Genomic DNA, 14,697 nt, shown 5'->3' on the forward strand with positions numbered 1-14,697 from the left:
AGTACAAAACTAAAATTAAATTGAAAGCTGCTCCTCATTTTCAAAAAGTTGATGATACAGCATCCAAGCACCATAGAATTTCTGTTGATTACCTGTCTTGAAAGCAATATCTTTTATAATGTTGTATCGTGAAAAAGCTTCCTTTTTATAAACATGAAAATAAGGTTTTGTATTTTGGAATTTGCATCTATAAATATAGTATTTTGCAATTAGTAAAAGTAAATCAAACACTTTATCTGTTTTTATGTTCTCTTTAACTCCAAAAAGTATCAATTCTGCACAAAATGTCATATTATAAACATGAAAGCACTGGTCGATCCACAATGACACTTCATCCCAAAATTGTTTTATTACATCACATTCCCAAAACAAGTGAGTAATTGTTTCCTTTTCTTTGTGACAAAAGGAGCACAAATCATTCTGAGCATAACTGAGTAAATACAGAAAAGTATTAGTGGTGAGAATTCTGTGGGTAATTTTGTATTGAAACTGATCTGTGTTAATGATCTCATATGTGAAGGATCTCCTGCGTTAATGATCTCCTGTGTTAATGATCTCCTGTGTTAATGATCTCCTGTGTTAATGATCTTCTGTGTTAATGATCTCCTGCGTTAATGATCTCCTGTGTTAATGATCTCCTGTATTAATGATCTCCTGTGTTAATGATCTCCAATCTTAATGATCTCATATGTTAAGGATCTCCTATGTTAAGGATCTCCTGTGTTAATGATCTCCAATGTTAATGATCTTCTGTGTTAAGGATCTCCTGCATTAATGATCTCCTGTGTTAATGATCTCCTGTGTTAATGATCTCCTATGTTAATGATCTCCTGCGTTAATATTATTCTGTGTTAATGATCTCCTGTATTAATGATCTTCTGTATTAATGATCTCCTGTATTAATGAGTTCCTGTAAGTGACGTACAGAGAAGATACTCACCTGATAGATGTATGCCCTCGGCCAACCCGTACGGCAAATAGGAAAAAATAAACATCATCCCAAACTCCAGGGATGGTGTCTTGTGTAGATCAACAAACTTGAGTAACTGAAGAGACATTAAGGAGAAAACACCTCTCACACATTCTGTACACCTCTCACACATTCTGTACACCTCTCACACATTCTGTACACCTCTCACACATTCTGTACGAATCTCACACATTCTGTACACCTCTCACACATTCTGTACACCTCTCACACATTCTGTACACCTCTCACACATTCTGTACACCTCACACATCCTGTACACCTCTCACACATACTGTACACCTCTCACACATTCTGTACACCTCTCACACATTCTGTACACCTCTCACACATTCTGTACACCTCCCACACATTCTGTACACCTCTCACATATTCTGTACACCTCTCACACATTCTGTACACCTCTCACACATTCTGTACACCTCTCACACATTCTGTACGAATCTCACTTGAATCATTGACACGGAGGAGTGGGTGGATTGGCGGGTGGATGGGTGAGTGAGTCGGTCGGTGGTGAACGAATGGGTGAACAGATGTGTGAGTGAGTGAGTGAGTGAGTGAGTACGCATACGTAGTTGTACATAAGTAGCTGTACATACGTAGCTGTACATAAGTAGCTGTACATAAGTTGCTGTACATAAGTAGCTGTACATAAGTAGCTGTACATAAGTAGCTGAAAATGTGTAGCTGTACATAAGCAGCTGTACATAAGTAGCTGTACATAAGTAGCTGTACATAAGTCGCTGTACATAAGTAGCTGTACATAAGAAGCTGTATATGTGTAGCTGTACATAAGTAGCTGTACATAAGCAGCTGTACATAAGTAGCTGTACATAAGTAGCTGTACATAAGTAGCTGTACATAAGAAGCTGTACATAAGTTGCTGTACATAAGCAGCTGTACATAAGTTGCTGTACATAAGTAGCTGTACATACATAGCTGTACATAAGCAGCTGTACATAAGTAGGTGTACATATGTAGCTGTACATATGTAGCTGTACATAAGTAGCTGTACATACGTTGCTGTACATAAGTAGCTGTACATAAGTTGCTGTACATAAGTAGCTGTACAAAAGTTGCTGTACATAAGTAGCTGTACATAAGTTGCTGTAGATAAGCAGCTGTTCATAAGTAGCTGTACATAAGCAGCTGTACATAAGTAGCTGTACTTTAGTAGCTGTACATAAGCAGCTGTACATAAGTTGCTGTACATAAGTTGCTGTACATAAGTAGCTGTACATAAGTAGCTGTACATAAGTTGCTGTACATAAGTAGCTGTACATCAGTAGCTGTACATAAGTTCCTGTACATAAGTAGCTGTACATAAGTAGCTGTACATAAGTTGCTGTACATAAGTTGCTGTACATAAGCAGCTGTACATAAGGAGCTGTACGTAAGTAGCTGTACATAAGTAGCTGTACATAAGTTGCTGTACATAAGTTCCTGTACATAAGTAGCTGTACATAAGCAGCTGTACATACGTAGCTGTACATAAGTAGCTGTACATACGTAGCTTTTCATAAGTAGCTGTACATAAGTTGCTGTACATAAGTCCCTGTACATAAGTTGCTGTAGATAAGTTGCTGTACATAAGTTGCTGTACATAAGTTGCTGTACATAAGTAGCTGTACATAAGTTTCTGTACATAAGCAGCTGTACATAAGTTGCTGTACATATTACAGACATGGACAAATGGATCCAACTCAGTCATCTCTCAAAGCAGGCTGCTGCTGGGGACTGTTGTCATGGTTACATGTGGACATTTGATACAAGGATACCATGGCACTGACGAGACCACATGCCGCCCCAATGGCAGACGATGCGAAGAACATGAGACAGAATCTGCCGACGGCCTGGAAGAAGGCAGCTGCGCCGCTGGTGATCACCATGCCAGGGGCAGAGAACTCTAAGATGGTGCTGAAACACAAAAACATTGAATGTTAAATCTTAAGACTCCAGAGTCCCTCCTTAGAAAATGATTCAGTTTACAAATAAAACAATAATATGAATGACTAAAAGTCTTTGAAATCAGTCCCACCATCTAAAGCCATGGAGATTGGAGTTTAATCCCTGGAGGTTGTGGGTAGAAACAGGCCTGGGGGAAACACATAGTGCTTGTGATGGCAATCAGGCGTGTCAGCGTCAGTGTCAGAGACTCACAATCAGCCATGACTGTGTGCAATACAATGTCAATTCATGATCTTCTAGATTTGATTAAGTCGGGGAACTCCATACCATGTTTAACTAACAGCCCTGATCATGTACACACCTACTTCCCCTGGGGTCGAGAACTGTCTACAAATATTGACATTTCTCTGGGCCCCCATTTTGTAGTTTGGGGTCCCTGGTTTAACCTGGGACTCCTACAAATGAAGGCTTGGAATCCTCTGGACACCCAAAATAGACAAGCCAGGTCAATCCCAGCTAAGTGATGCAACTCTGCACAATGAATGGGCCCCACCCGTCTCAAGATGTCACTAGTCATGTTCCTTCAAAAAAGTGGTAAACTACTGCACTCACGTTGTGAGCACGATGGAGACGGCATCGTTGAGCACGCTCTCGCCAAACACCAACATGTACAGAATCGGGTCCACATCCAGTGCATGGAAGATAGCCAGGGTCGCCACCGGGTCGACGGCCGAGATCAGCGACCCGAACGCAAAACTCTCAACAATGTCCAGTTTATAAGCCACGTCTGCCTACCAACACAATGAACCCTTGAACACATTGAACACAATAACACAAGTTGACACTGAACACAGAGAACCCTTGTCAGGTTAGGGGAGAGAATATATGGATGTCAACTTTATTTACAACGTTTCGGAGTATATGCTTACTCCTTCATCAGGTGAATGAATGCCATGAGGCAGAGAGCATATATGATGTACATGTAAGGACAACAAAAATTAATAAGATGGAAAAGGTGGAAAATAACCAAGGGTAGAAGCTAACAAAGGAAGCCAACAGATGATTGGTGCTGATAGGTGATTAGCAGTAGACAATGGAAGCCAACAGATGATTGGTGCTGATAGGTGATTAGCAGTAGACAATGGAAGCCAACAGATGATTGGTGCTGATAGGTGATTAGCAGTAGACAATGGAAGCCAACAGATGATTGGTGCTGATAGGTGATTAGCAGTAGACAATGGAAGCCAACAGATGATTGGTGCTGATAGGTGATTAGCAGTAGACAAAGGAAGCCAACAGATGATTGGTGCTGATAGGTGATTAGCAGTAGACAATGGAAGCCAACAGATGATTGGTGCTGATAGGTGATTAGCAGTAGACAATGGAAGCCAACAGATGATTGGTGCTGATAGGTGATTAGCAGTAGACAATGGAAGCCAACAGATGATTGGTGCTGATAGGTGATTAGCAGTAGACAATGGAAGCCAACAGATGATTGGTGCTGATAGGTGATTAGCAGTAGACAATGGAAGCCAACAGATGATTGGTGCTGATAGGTGATTAGCAGTAGACAATGGAAGCCAACAGATGATTGGTGCTGATAGGTGATTAGCAGTAGACAAAGGAAGCCAACAGATGATTGGTGCTGATAGGTGATTAGCAGTAGACAATGGAAGCCAACAGATGATTGGTGCTGATAGGTGATTAGCAGTAGACAATGGAAGCCAACAGATGATTGGTGCTGATAGGTGATTAGCAGTAGACAATGGAAGCCAACAGATGATTGGTGCTGATAGGTGATTAGCAGTAGACAATGGAAGCCAACAGATGATTGGTGCTGATAGGTGATTAGCAGTAGACAATGGAAGCCAACAGATGATTGGTGCTGATAGGTGATTAGCAGTAGACAATGGAAGCCAACAGATGATTGGTGCTGATAGGTGATTAGCAGTAGACAATGGAAGCCAACAGATGATTGGTGCTGATAGGTGATTAGCAGTAGACAAAGGAAGCCAACAGATGATTGGTGCTGATAGGTGATTAGCAGTAGACAATGGAAGCCAACAGATGATTGGTGCTGATAGGTGATTAGCAGTAGACAATGGAAGCCAACAGATGATTGGTGCTGATAGGTGATTAGCAGTAGACAATGGAAGCCAACAGATGATTGGTGCTGATAGGTGATTAGCAGTAGACAATGGAAGCCAACAGATGATTGGTGCTGATAGGTGATTAGCAGTAGACAATGGAAGCCAACAGATGATTGGTGCTGATAGGTGATTAGCAGTAGACAAAGGAAGCCAACAGATGATTGGTGCTGATAGGTGATTAGCAGTAGACAATGGAAGCCAACAGATGATTGGTGCTGATAGGTGATTAGCAGTAGACAATGGAAGCCAACAGATGATTGGTGCTGATAGGTGATTAGCAGTAGACAAAGGAAGCCAACAGATGATTGGTGCTGATAGGTGATTAGCAGTAGACAATGGAAGCCAACAGATGATTGGTGCTGATAGGTGATTAGCAGTAGACAATGGAAGCCAACAGATGATTGGTGCTGATAGGTGATTAGCAGTAGACAATGGAAGCCAACAGATGATTGGTGCTGATAGGTGATTAGCAGTAGACAATGGAAGCCAACAGATGATTGGTGCTGATAGGTGATTAGCAGTAGACAATGGAAGCCAACAGATGATTGGTGCTGATAGGTGATTAGCAGTAGACAAAGGAAGCCAACAGATGATTGGTGCTGATAGGTGATTAGCAGTAGACAATGGAAGCCAACAGATGATTGGTGCTGATAGGTGATTAGCAGTAGACAATGGAAGCCAACAGATGATTGGTGCTGATAGGTGATTAGCAGTAGACAAAGGAAGCCAACAGATGATTGGTGCTGATAGGTGATTAGCAGTAGACAATGGAAGCCAACAGATGATTAGTGCTGATAGGTGATTAGCAGTAGACAATGGAAGCCAACAGATGATTGGTGCTGATAGGTGATTAGCAGTAGACAAAGGAAGCCAACAGATGATTGGTGCTGATAGGTGATTAGCAGTAGACAATGGAAGCCAACAGATGATTGGTGCTGATAGGTGATTAGCAGTAGACAATGGAAGCCAACAGATGATTGGTGCTGATAGGTGATTAGCAGTAGACAAAGGAAGCCAACAGATGATTGGTGCTGATAGGTGATTAGCAGTAGACAATGGAAGCCAACAGATGATTAGTGCTGATAGGTGATTAGCAGTAGACAATGGAAGCCAACACTTTATCATCATAGCAAAGTAATTGGTAATGGACACTTTGATCGATCTCACTGTCCCCATCTGGATTTATGTCCTTGTGCAAGTCATATCTCTAATAATAGATTCACTAACATTATCTTAATCTGTTTTACTCATTTCTTAATTACCATATGTCATTGGTAGTCAAGTGAGAACACTTAAGTAACAGTAATGTGTATACAGTAATAAGCTCGAACAATTGATGTCAGGTGTGCTTGTTTAATTAGGCTGGATTGGATAGATGAGTTCGAGACAACTGGGAATTCAACACATCCAGCTCGACAGATCCGGGTATAAATGATGATAAATATTGAAGGAAGGTGAGTTCGAGACAACCAGGAATTCCGGAATCTGACACATTCAAGATCGACACAACGAGGTTTAACTGTATACACAACTGTAACTAACAAGTGGAGAGGATAGGAAACGGTGTAGAATTTGTTTCCAATCACATTCACTGTCGTAAATAAAACATGGTTAAGCTAAGGTGTTATGTGTCCTTGTAGCTGAGTATTAGGCAGGAATGAGAAGTGTAGTAAGTTAAAAAATACAGTTGGAAGCAGAGAACTGAAGCAGGGTGAAACGTACCTGACTTGCCTATTTAATTTCATACACGAAGAAGTGGTTGTGTAGTGACACAAACATATTTTCATTAAGTATTAAAAATGGATCCAAATTGTTAGGGCACTACAGACGCCATTGTTAGAATCATGTACACACAGGTTCACGAACAACACAAGACCAGGGATGCATTATTCCTCATCCAAAAAACATCCATGTTTACTGATGAAGAAACTTCATGATGATACATGCACAAAGGACATTTTCAGTATGGCTGCCTTAAAGCTTACTCTAAAGTGACATGGTCGTGTGAGACATGGTCGTGTGTGACATGGTCGTGTAAGACATGGTCGTGTGTGACAGATTCAGATGCTATTTATTGAAAGCCAGTAGTATCCCCCAGTCTTACCTGTCCCAACAGGTAGATCCCCCCGCCGACAATGACAGCAGATATCGCTGTCCCGAACACAGCAAACACCAGGATGGAACCGATATTCTGAAAGAAGTTACCCTGAAACAAAACATGCAACATCAGGACACAGAATGTCAACCTGCAGCATCAGATATGTCTGACTGTCAACCTGCAGCATCAGATATGTGAGACTGTCAACCTGCAGCATCAGATATGTCTGACTGTCAACCTGCAGCATCAGATATGTCTGACTGTCAATCTGCAGCATCAGATATGTGAGACTGTCAACCTGCAGCATCAGGCATGTCTGACCGTCAACCTGCAGCATCAGATTAGTGAGACTGTCAACCTGCAGCATCAGGCATGTCTGACTGTCAACCTGCAGCATCAGGCATGTCTGACTGTCAACCTGCAGCATCAGATATGCAGGGATGTGAGCAGGTTTTCCCGATAAAAGAGGAAAAGTCTAGGTGGGTCTGGGGGCATGCCCCCCCAGAAATTTTTTAAACATTTGATTGCATTTTAAGCAATTTCATGCAGTTTGGACAACATTCACACCAAGAAATGTAATAAGTCAATAGCAAAGTTAATAAGTCAAATAAACAAGATGGCATATGCAGTAAAATTTCGAAGTTAAATCAGTACTTTTAAAAAATCGGGTATAGCTTTCGCGCACCTGGCTACCCGCCAGGTCTGGGAGCAATACTGCCATAAACTTCAACCCCCATCCCCCAGACACAAGGACAACTGTCACAAGCGTGCAATGTCTGACCCTTTCCCCATGTTGAAGCATATTGATAAAAATTTACCTTGTACTTACCTTTTGATGAAAAAAAACAAAACTCCATTGCAAACATAAGACATTAATACAACATATATCCCCATGGTATGGGGTTTTGGACGCTAAAGAAACATTCATAGTTTTATCGCTAATCACATGAACAACTGTAAAACATCTCATTCACTTACAGGCTAAAAGACAATTTTATCTTAAAAACAAACCATCAGCCATTTACAATTTCTGTGTGACGCCACATCCCACGTTATAGTGCAAGTATGCGTGATAGAAAACGATGATGTCCGAAAACCTATGCTGGTGAAAGCTCTGATCGTAAACAGGATTTTCCGCGACGGTTGTCCGGTTTTCGATCATATTTTTGGAGTGTTTTTTTTAAATTTTATATTAAATTTTTACGCGGAAGATGATTTTTTCCGAGGACTACTGTTTTAAAAAACACGACTTTCTGCGTTTCCGCGGAGATTTCACATCCCTGGATATGTGAGACTGTCAACCTGCAGCATCAGATATGTGAGACTGTCAACCTGCAGCATCAGATATGTCTGACTGTCAACCTGCAGCATCAGAAATTTGAGACTGTCAACATGCAGCATCAGATATGTCTGACTGTCAACCTGCAGCATCAGATATTTGAGACTGTCAACATGCAGCATCAGATATGTCTGACTGTCAACCTGCAGCATCAGATATTTGAGACTGTCAACATGCAGCATCAGATATGTCTGGCTGTCAACCTGCAGCATTAGATATGTCTGTCATCCCACCAAAATGGGTGCCAGTACTGATTCTTTCGACCACCTTACCTTGTGTAAATTGTAGCCAGACTCAAAGATGATAGGTGGCAGAAGTACAATGAAGAAGATGTTTGGTCGGAAGGCCTCCTCATTCTGGTAAACAATACACAGCAATAAACAGGAGAAACACATATCTGATTTAGATCTAAACATTTCGTACATTTATACATGTTTACATAACTTGATAGAACAGTGAAAATATTACCAACAGAAAGAACAAGCTTAACGTTCAGGGCACCCTCTTATCAGTCAATGGTTTACATATTTAGCATGGCGCAGACAAAATAAAATTTGTGTAGCTCAATATCTTTCCATTTCACTTGTCATGAAGCTGTTTCTCAGTTCAGTGAAAAATTGCCAATACTGTGTACTGTGTACGATGTTTATTGGGAGAATTACAATTAAGCTTAAACTATTTTGATTCTATTTTGTGGTTGTGGCTTTCAGCTATGGTTCAGTCCATAAACAAAATAGACAAATTGTGGCATAAATCTTACCTTCCAATTACCAAAATGGAAAAGTTTAAGGATTAGACCAATCAAGGCACCTGGAACATAGAACAGAAACACATTGACATAGACAGCAGGTGATATCTAGACAACTGCCCCCTCCGGGCTGACCGTGTTCAGTGTTAATGACGCTCCCGAAGTAGGCGTCGCTACACCAAGACTGCCACGACAAGTATCTAGACAACTGACCCCTCCGGGCTGACCGTGTTCAGTGTTAATGACGCTCCTGAAGGTGGCGTCGCTACACCAAGACTGCCACGACAAGTATCTAGACAACTGACCCCTCCGGGCTGACCGTGTTCAGTGTTAATGACGTTCCCAAAGGTGGCATCGCTACACCAAGACTGCCACGACAAGTATCTAGACAACTGCCCCCTCCGGGCTGACCGTGTTCAGTGTTCATGACGTTCCCGAAGGTGGCATCGCTACACCAAGACTGCCACGACAAGTATCTAGACAACTGCCCCCTCCGGGCTGACCGTGTTCAGTGTTCATGACGCTCCCGAAGGTGGCATCGCTACCCCAAGACTGCCACGACAAGTATCTAGACAACTGACCCCTCCGGGCTGACCGTGTTCAGTGTTCATGACGCTCCTGAAGGTGGCGTCGCTACACCAAGACTGCCACGACAAGTATCTAGACAACTGCCCCCTCTGGGCTGACCGTGTTCAGTGTTAATGATGCTCCTGAAGGTGGCGTCGCTACACCAAGACTGCCATGACAAGTATCTAGACAACTGCCCCCTCTGGGCTGACCGTGTTCAGTGTTAATGACGCTCCTGAAGGTGGCGTCGCTACACCAAGACTGCCACGACAAGTATCTAGACAACTGCCCCCTCCGGGCTGACCGTGTTCAGTGTTCATGACGCTCCCGAAAGTGGCCTCGCTACACTACGACTGCCACGACAAGTATCTAGACAACTGCCCCCTCTGGGCTGACCGTGTTCAGTGTTCATGACGCTCCCGAAAGTGGCCTCGCTACACTACGACTGCCACGACAAGTATCTAGACAACTGCCCCCTCTGGGCTGACCGTGTTCAGTGTTCATGACGCTCCCGAAAGTGGCCTCGCTACACTACGACTGCCACGACAAGTATCTAGACAACTGCCCCCTCTGGGCTGACCGTGTTCAGTGTTCATGACGCTCCCGAAGGTGGCGTCGCTACACTACGACTGCCACGACAAGCAGGTGTAGACTGAGTGGCTGGAACCTCACATGTTCATCACAATATTGTCTCAGGCAGGGACTGCCCGTCACACAATTGCAATTGGGATATGATGACATGCATCAACCAAGCGAGTCTGACCACCCGATTCATTTAGTTGCCTCTTACTGCAAACAAAGGTTGCTGAAGACCTATTCTAACCCGGATCTTAACTTATGAATTGTGTTTGAAATTTGTCAGAAATTTGTTTTAACCATGAAAATTCCATGACGTGAATCAAACCTGGAACCTTACATATCGTGTTAAGTTTTGTAACCCACTGTTTTCCCACTCAGCTACTGGGGCAGGAGATGAGAATTTGTTCAGATTATAAATCATGTCATGACTCCATCAAGTCAAGACCGCACATGTTTTTTCTCTCGCACGCTGGGAGCGAGTTCCTTTTATACCGCGATACACTGTATTGTTTCACTATAAGGTATGTCAATGTTTTCTTATTTTTCCTGGTATTTCTTGCATTTGGATTGTTCATAAGTAGGATATAAACTCCCCCCTCGGTCTTGACGGAGAATGTAAGCCCGGGGAGTAGGGAAGTTGGGTCGGGCGTTTGGCCCTTCATTATTTCCTACATCCCTGGGGTCACATTCTCTGTCAAGACCTCGTGGGGAGTTCATAGCCACAACGTACAGACATTGAGCTACTCACCAACAAGGACAATGGCGATGCTTTCAGGCAGGTAGTAGAACTTGGTCTGGATCAGCATGTGTGTCAGCAGGATACTGATGGCTGAAAACAGATCTCAAGGTCAGGTGGCTCGGAGTTGTGGGAAATAATCCAACTGGTAGGTGAATAAGGTAATTGTTATTGTGATCTGGAAAAGGTGAGCGGCAACCTGTTTGTTCCAGCTGTATGATGGCAGTCTGGTCCGACATCAAGTCTGGTCCGACATCAAGTCTGGTCCGACATCAAGTCTGGACCAGATAAACCAGTGACTGATATGTGCTTCCCATGCTCTCGGGGGTAAGGTGACACACAATCAAACTGACCACAGGTCACCTGCCAGCGGTATCATGACAGTCAATATTTGTAGAACATAATGCAACGGATGTTTGACAGCAAGTGTCTCTATCAGCCAGCAGACTCACAGAACACACCATGTAGTTCACTGTTAAAACAACAGAAGCTATTGAATCGCTCTGCACTGCATGGTATTTCTAACTACAATTTAAAATACAAGGAGGTGAGAGAAAGGCAACTTTTGATTGCTAAGTCGTTTCGTTACTTCTAAGGTTCTAGAAAAATATTTTATTCTCATATTTCTTTATTCAGGAGGGCGGTCATTAAATATTTCTTGAATTGATTTTTTTCCTCTCCATTTTCTCAGTATTTGGGTCAGCAGATCTGTAAACCAAGAAGAGAGAAAGCCACAGATGATGATTCACTTTTCCTGTCAATCAACCTGTGCTGAATGACGTCAACACCATCTTCTCCCCCAGCCTGAGTCCAGGGCCCACTTGCACAAAGCGATCTTAGTGCTAAGATGATTGTAACTCCCATACTTTAACATAGGCTTACAATAGTTGTAGTGCTAAGATCGCTTTGTGCAAGTGGGTCCAGCACCCAACAGTTTCTGTTCTACTCAATATAAGCTGGACACAATCACAACAAAACTGTCAAATTTATTTCGGAAACAATTAACAGATTGACACCACACAAACCATGCACCACCTATTGACAGGCCATGTTTCTGGAGAGGATGTCCAGACAACACAAACCTGATGCAACCAACACAAACCTGTTGCAACCAACACACATGTAGTGCAACCAACATGCACCTTGTGGAACCAACACGTACCTGGTGGAACCAACACGTACCTGAAGCAACCAACACGTACCTGGTGCAACCAACACAAACCTGGTGCAACCAACAAGTACCTAGTGCAACCAACACGAACCCAGTAGATACCTCACTTACACTACCCTTGATACATAGTAGAAAGCTCACTTACACTACCCTTGATATATAGTAGATACCTCACTTACACTACCCTTGATATATAGTAGATACCTCACTTACACTACACTTGATGTGTAGTAGATACCTCACTTACACTACCCTTGATATATAGTAGATACCCCACCTACACTACCCTTGATATATAGTAGAACCCTCACTTACACTACTCTTGATATATAATAGAAACCTCACTTACACCACTCTTGATATATAGTAGAAACCTCACTTACACTACTCTTGATATATAGTAGAAACCTCACTTACACTACCCTTGATACATAGTAGAAAGCTCACTTACACTACCATTGATATATAGTAGATACCTCATTACCCTTGATATATAGTAGGTACCTCACCCCGCTTGATATATAGTAGATATCCAACAATTATTGATATATAGTAGATACCTCACTACTCTCGATATATAGTAGATACCCACTACCCTTGATATATAGTAGATACCCCACTACTATTGATATATAGTAGATACCTCACTTACACTACCCTTGATACAGAGTAGAAACCTCACTTACACTACCATTGATATATAGTAGATACCTCATTACTCTTGATATATAGTAGGTACCTCACCCCGCTTGGTATATAGTAGATATCCAACAATTATTGATATATAGTAGATACCTCACTACTCTCGATATATAGTAGATACCCACTACCCTTGATATATAGTAGATACCCCACTACTATTGATATAGAGTAGATACCTCACTTACACTACCCTTGATACAGAGTAGAAACCTCACTTACACTACCCTTGATATATAGTAGATACCTCACTTACACTACCCTTGATATATAGTAGATACCCCACCTACACTACCCTTGATATATAGTAGAAACCTCACTTACACTACACTTGATACAGAGTAGAAACCTCACTTACACTACCCTTGATATATAGTAGATACCTCACTTACACTACCCTTGATATATAGTAGATACCCCACCTACACTACCCTTGATATATAGTAGAACCCTCACTTACACTACTCTTGATATATAGTAGAAACCTCACTTACACCACTCTTGATATATAGTAGAAACCTCACTTACACTACTCTTGATATATAGTAGAAACCTCACTTACACTACCCTTGATACATAGTAGAAAGCTCACTTACACTACCATTGATATATAGTAGATACCTCATTACCCTTGATATATAGTAGGTACCTCACCCCGCTTGATATATAGTAGATATCCAACAATTATTGATATATAGTAGATACCTCACTACTCTCGATATATAGTAGATACCCACTACCCTTGATATATAGTAGATACCCCACTACTATTGATATATAGTAGATACCTCACTTACACTACCCTTGATACAGAGTAGAAACCTCACTTACACTACCATTGATATATAGTAGATACCTCATTACTCTTGATATATAGTAGGTACCTCACCCCGCTTGGTATACAGTAGATATCCAACAATTATTGATATATAGTAGATACCTCACTACTCTCGATATATAGTAGATACCCACTACCCTTGATATATAGTAGATACCCCACTACTATTGATATAGAGTAGATACCTCACTTACACTACACTTGATACAGAGTAGAAACCTCACTTACACTACCCTTGATATATAGTAGATACCTCACTTACACTACCCTTGATATATAGTAGATACCCCACCTACACTACCCTTGATATATAGTAGAACCCTCACTTACACTACTCTTGATATATAGTAGAAACCTCACTTACACTACCATTGATACATAGTAGAAACCTCACTTACACTATCATTGATATATAGTAGATACCTCATTACCCTTGATATATAGTAGGTACCTCACCCCGATTGATATATATAGTAGATATCCAACAATTATTGATATATAGTAGATACCTCACTACTCTCGATATATAGTAGATACCCACTACCCTTGATATATAGTAGATACCCCACTTACACTTCCCTTGATATATAGTAGATACCTCACTTACACTACCCTTGATATATAGTAGATACCTCACTTACACTACCCTTGATATATAGTAGATACCCCACTTACACTACCCTTGATATATAGTAGATACCTCACTTACACTACCCTTGATATGTAGTAGATACCTCACTTACACTACCCTTGATATATAGTAGATACCTCACTTACACTACCCTTGATATGTAGTAGATACCTCACTTACACGACCCTTGATATATAGTAGATACCTCACTTACACTACCCTTGATATGTAGTAGATACCTCACT

The 14,697-nt window shown here is 41.6% G+C and overlaps 1 protein-coding gene across 2 annotated transcripts in view; it reads right to left on the reverse strand.

Annotated features, from left to right (window-relative positions):
- LOC124119793 (sodium/hydrogen exchanger 8-like) overlaps nucleotides 1-14,697 on the reverse strand; it is a 47,329-nt gene that overhangs the window by 27,294 nt on the left and 5,338 nt on the right. For both annotated transcript variants that reach the window (XR_006858711.2, XM_046482435.2), the window contains exons 3-9: nucleotides 11,126-11,206; nucleotides 9,244-9,293; nucleotides 8,756-8,839; nucleotides 7,151-7,252; nucleotides 3,509-3,687; nucleotides 2,767-2,905; nucleotides 941-1,046 (exon numbers count right to left, since the gene is read on the reverse strand). Coding sequence is in view for 1 of the 2 variants with exons in the window: in XM_046482435.2 (XP_046338391.2) it covers nucleotides 941-1,046; nucleotides 2,767-2,905; nucleotides 3,509-3,687; nucleotides 7,151-7,252; nucleotides 8,756-8,839; nucleotides 9,244-9,293; nucleotides 11,126-11,206 (741 nt within the window). In the remaining variant the exon portion in view is untranslated. The remainder of the gene's footprint in view (nucleotides 1-940; nucleotides 1,047-2,766; nucleotides 2,906-3,508; nucleotides 3,688-7,150; nucleotides 7,253-8,755; nucleotides 8,840-9,243; nucleotides 9,294-11,125; nucleotides 11,207-14,697) is intronic.

This window comes from Haliotis rufescens, unplaced genomic scaffold, assembly GCF_023055435.1.
Source record: "Haliotis rufescens isolate VD_foot unplaced genomic scaffold, xgHalRufe1.0.p SCAF_78, whole genome shotgun sequence".
In the NCBI taxonomy this organism is placed as follows: domain Eukaryota; kingdom Metazoa; phylum Mollusca; class Gastropoda; order Lepetellida; family Haliotidae; genus Haliotis; species Haliotis rufescens.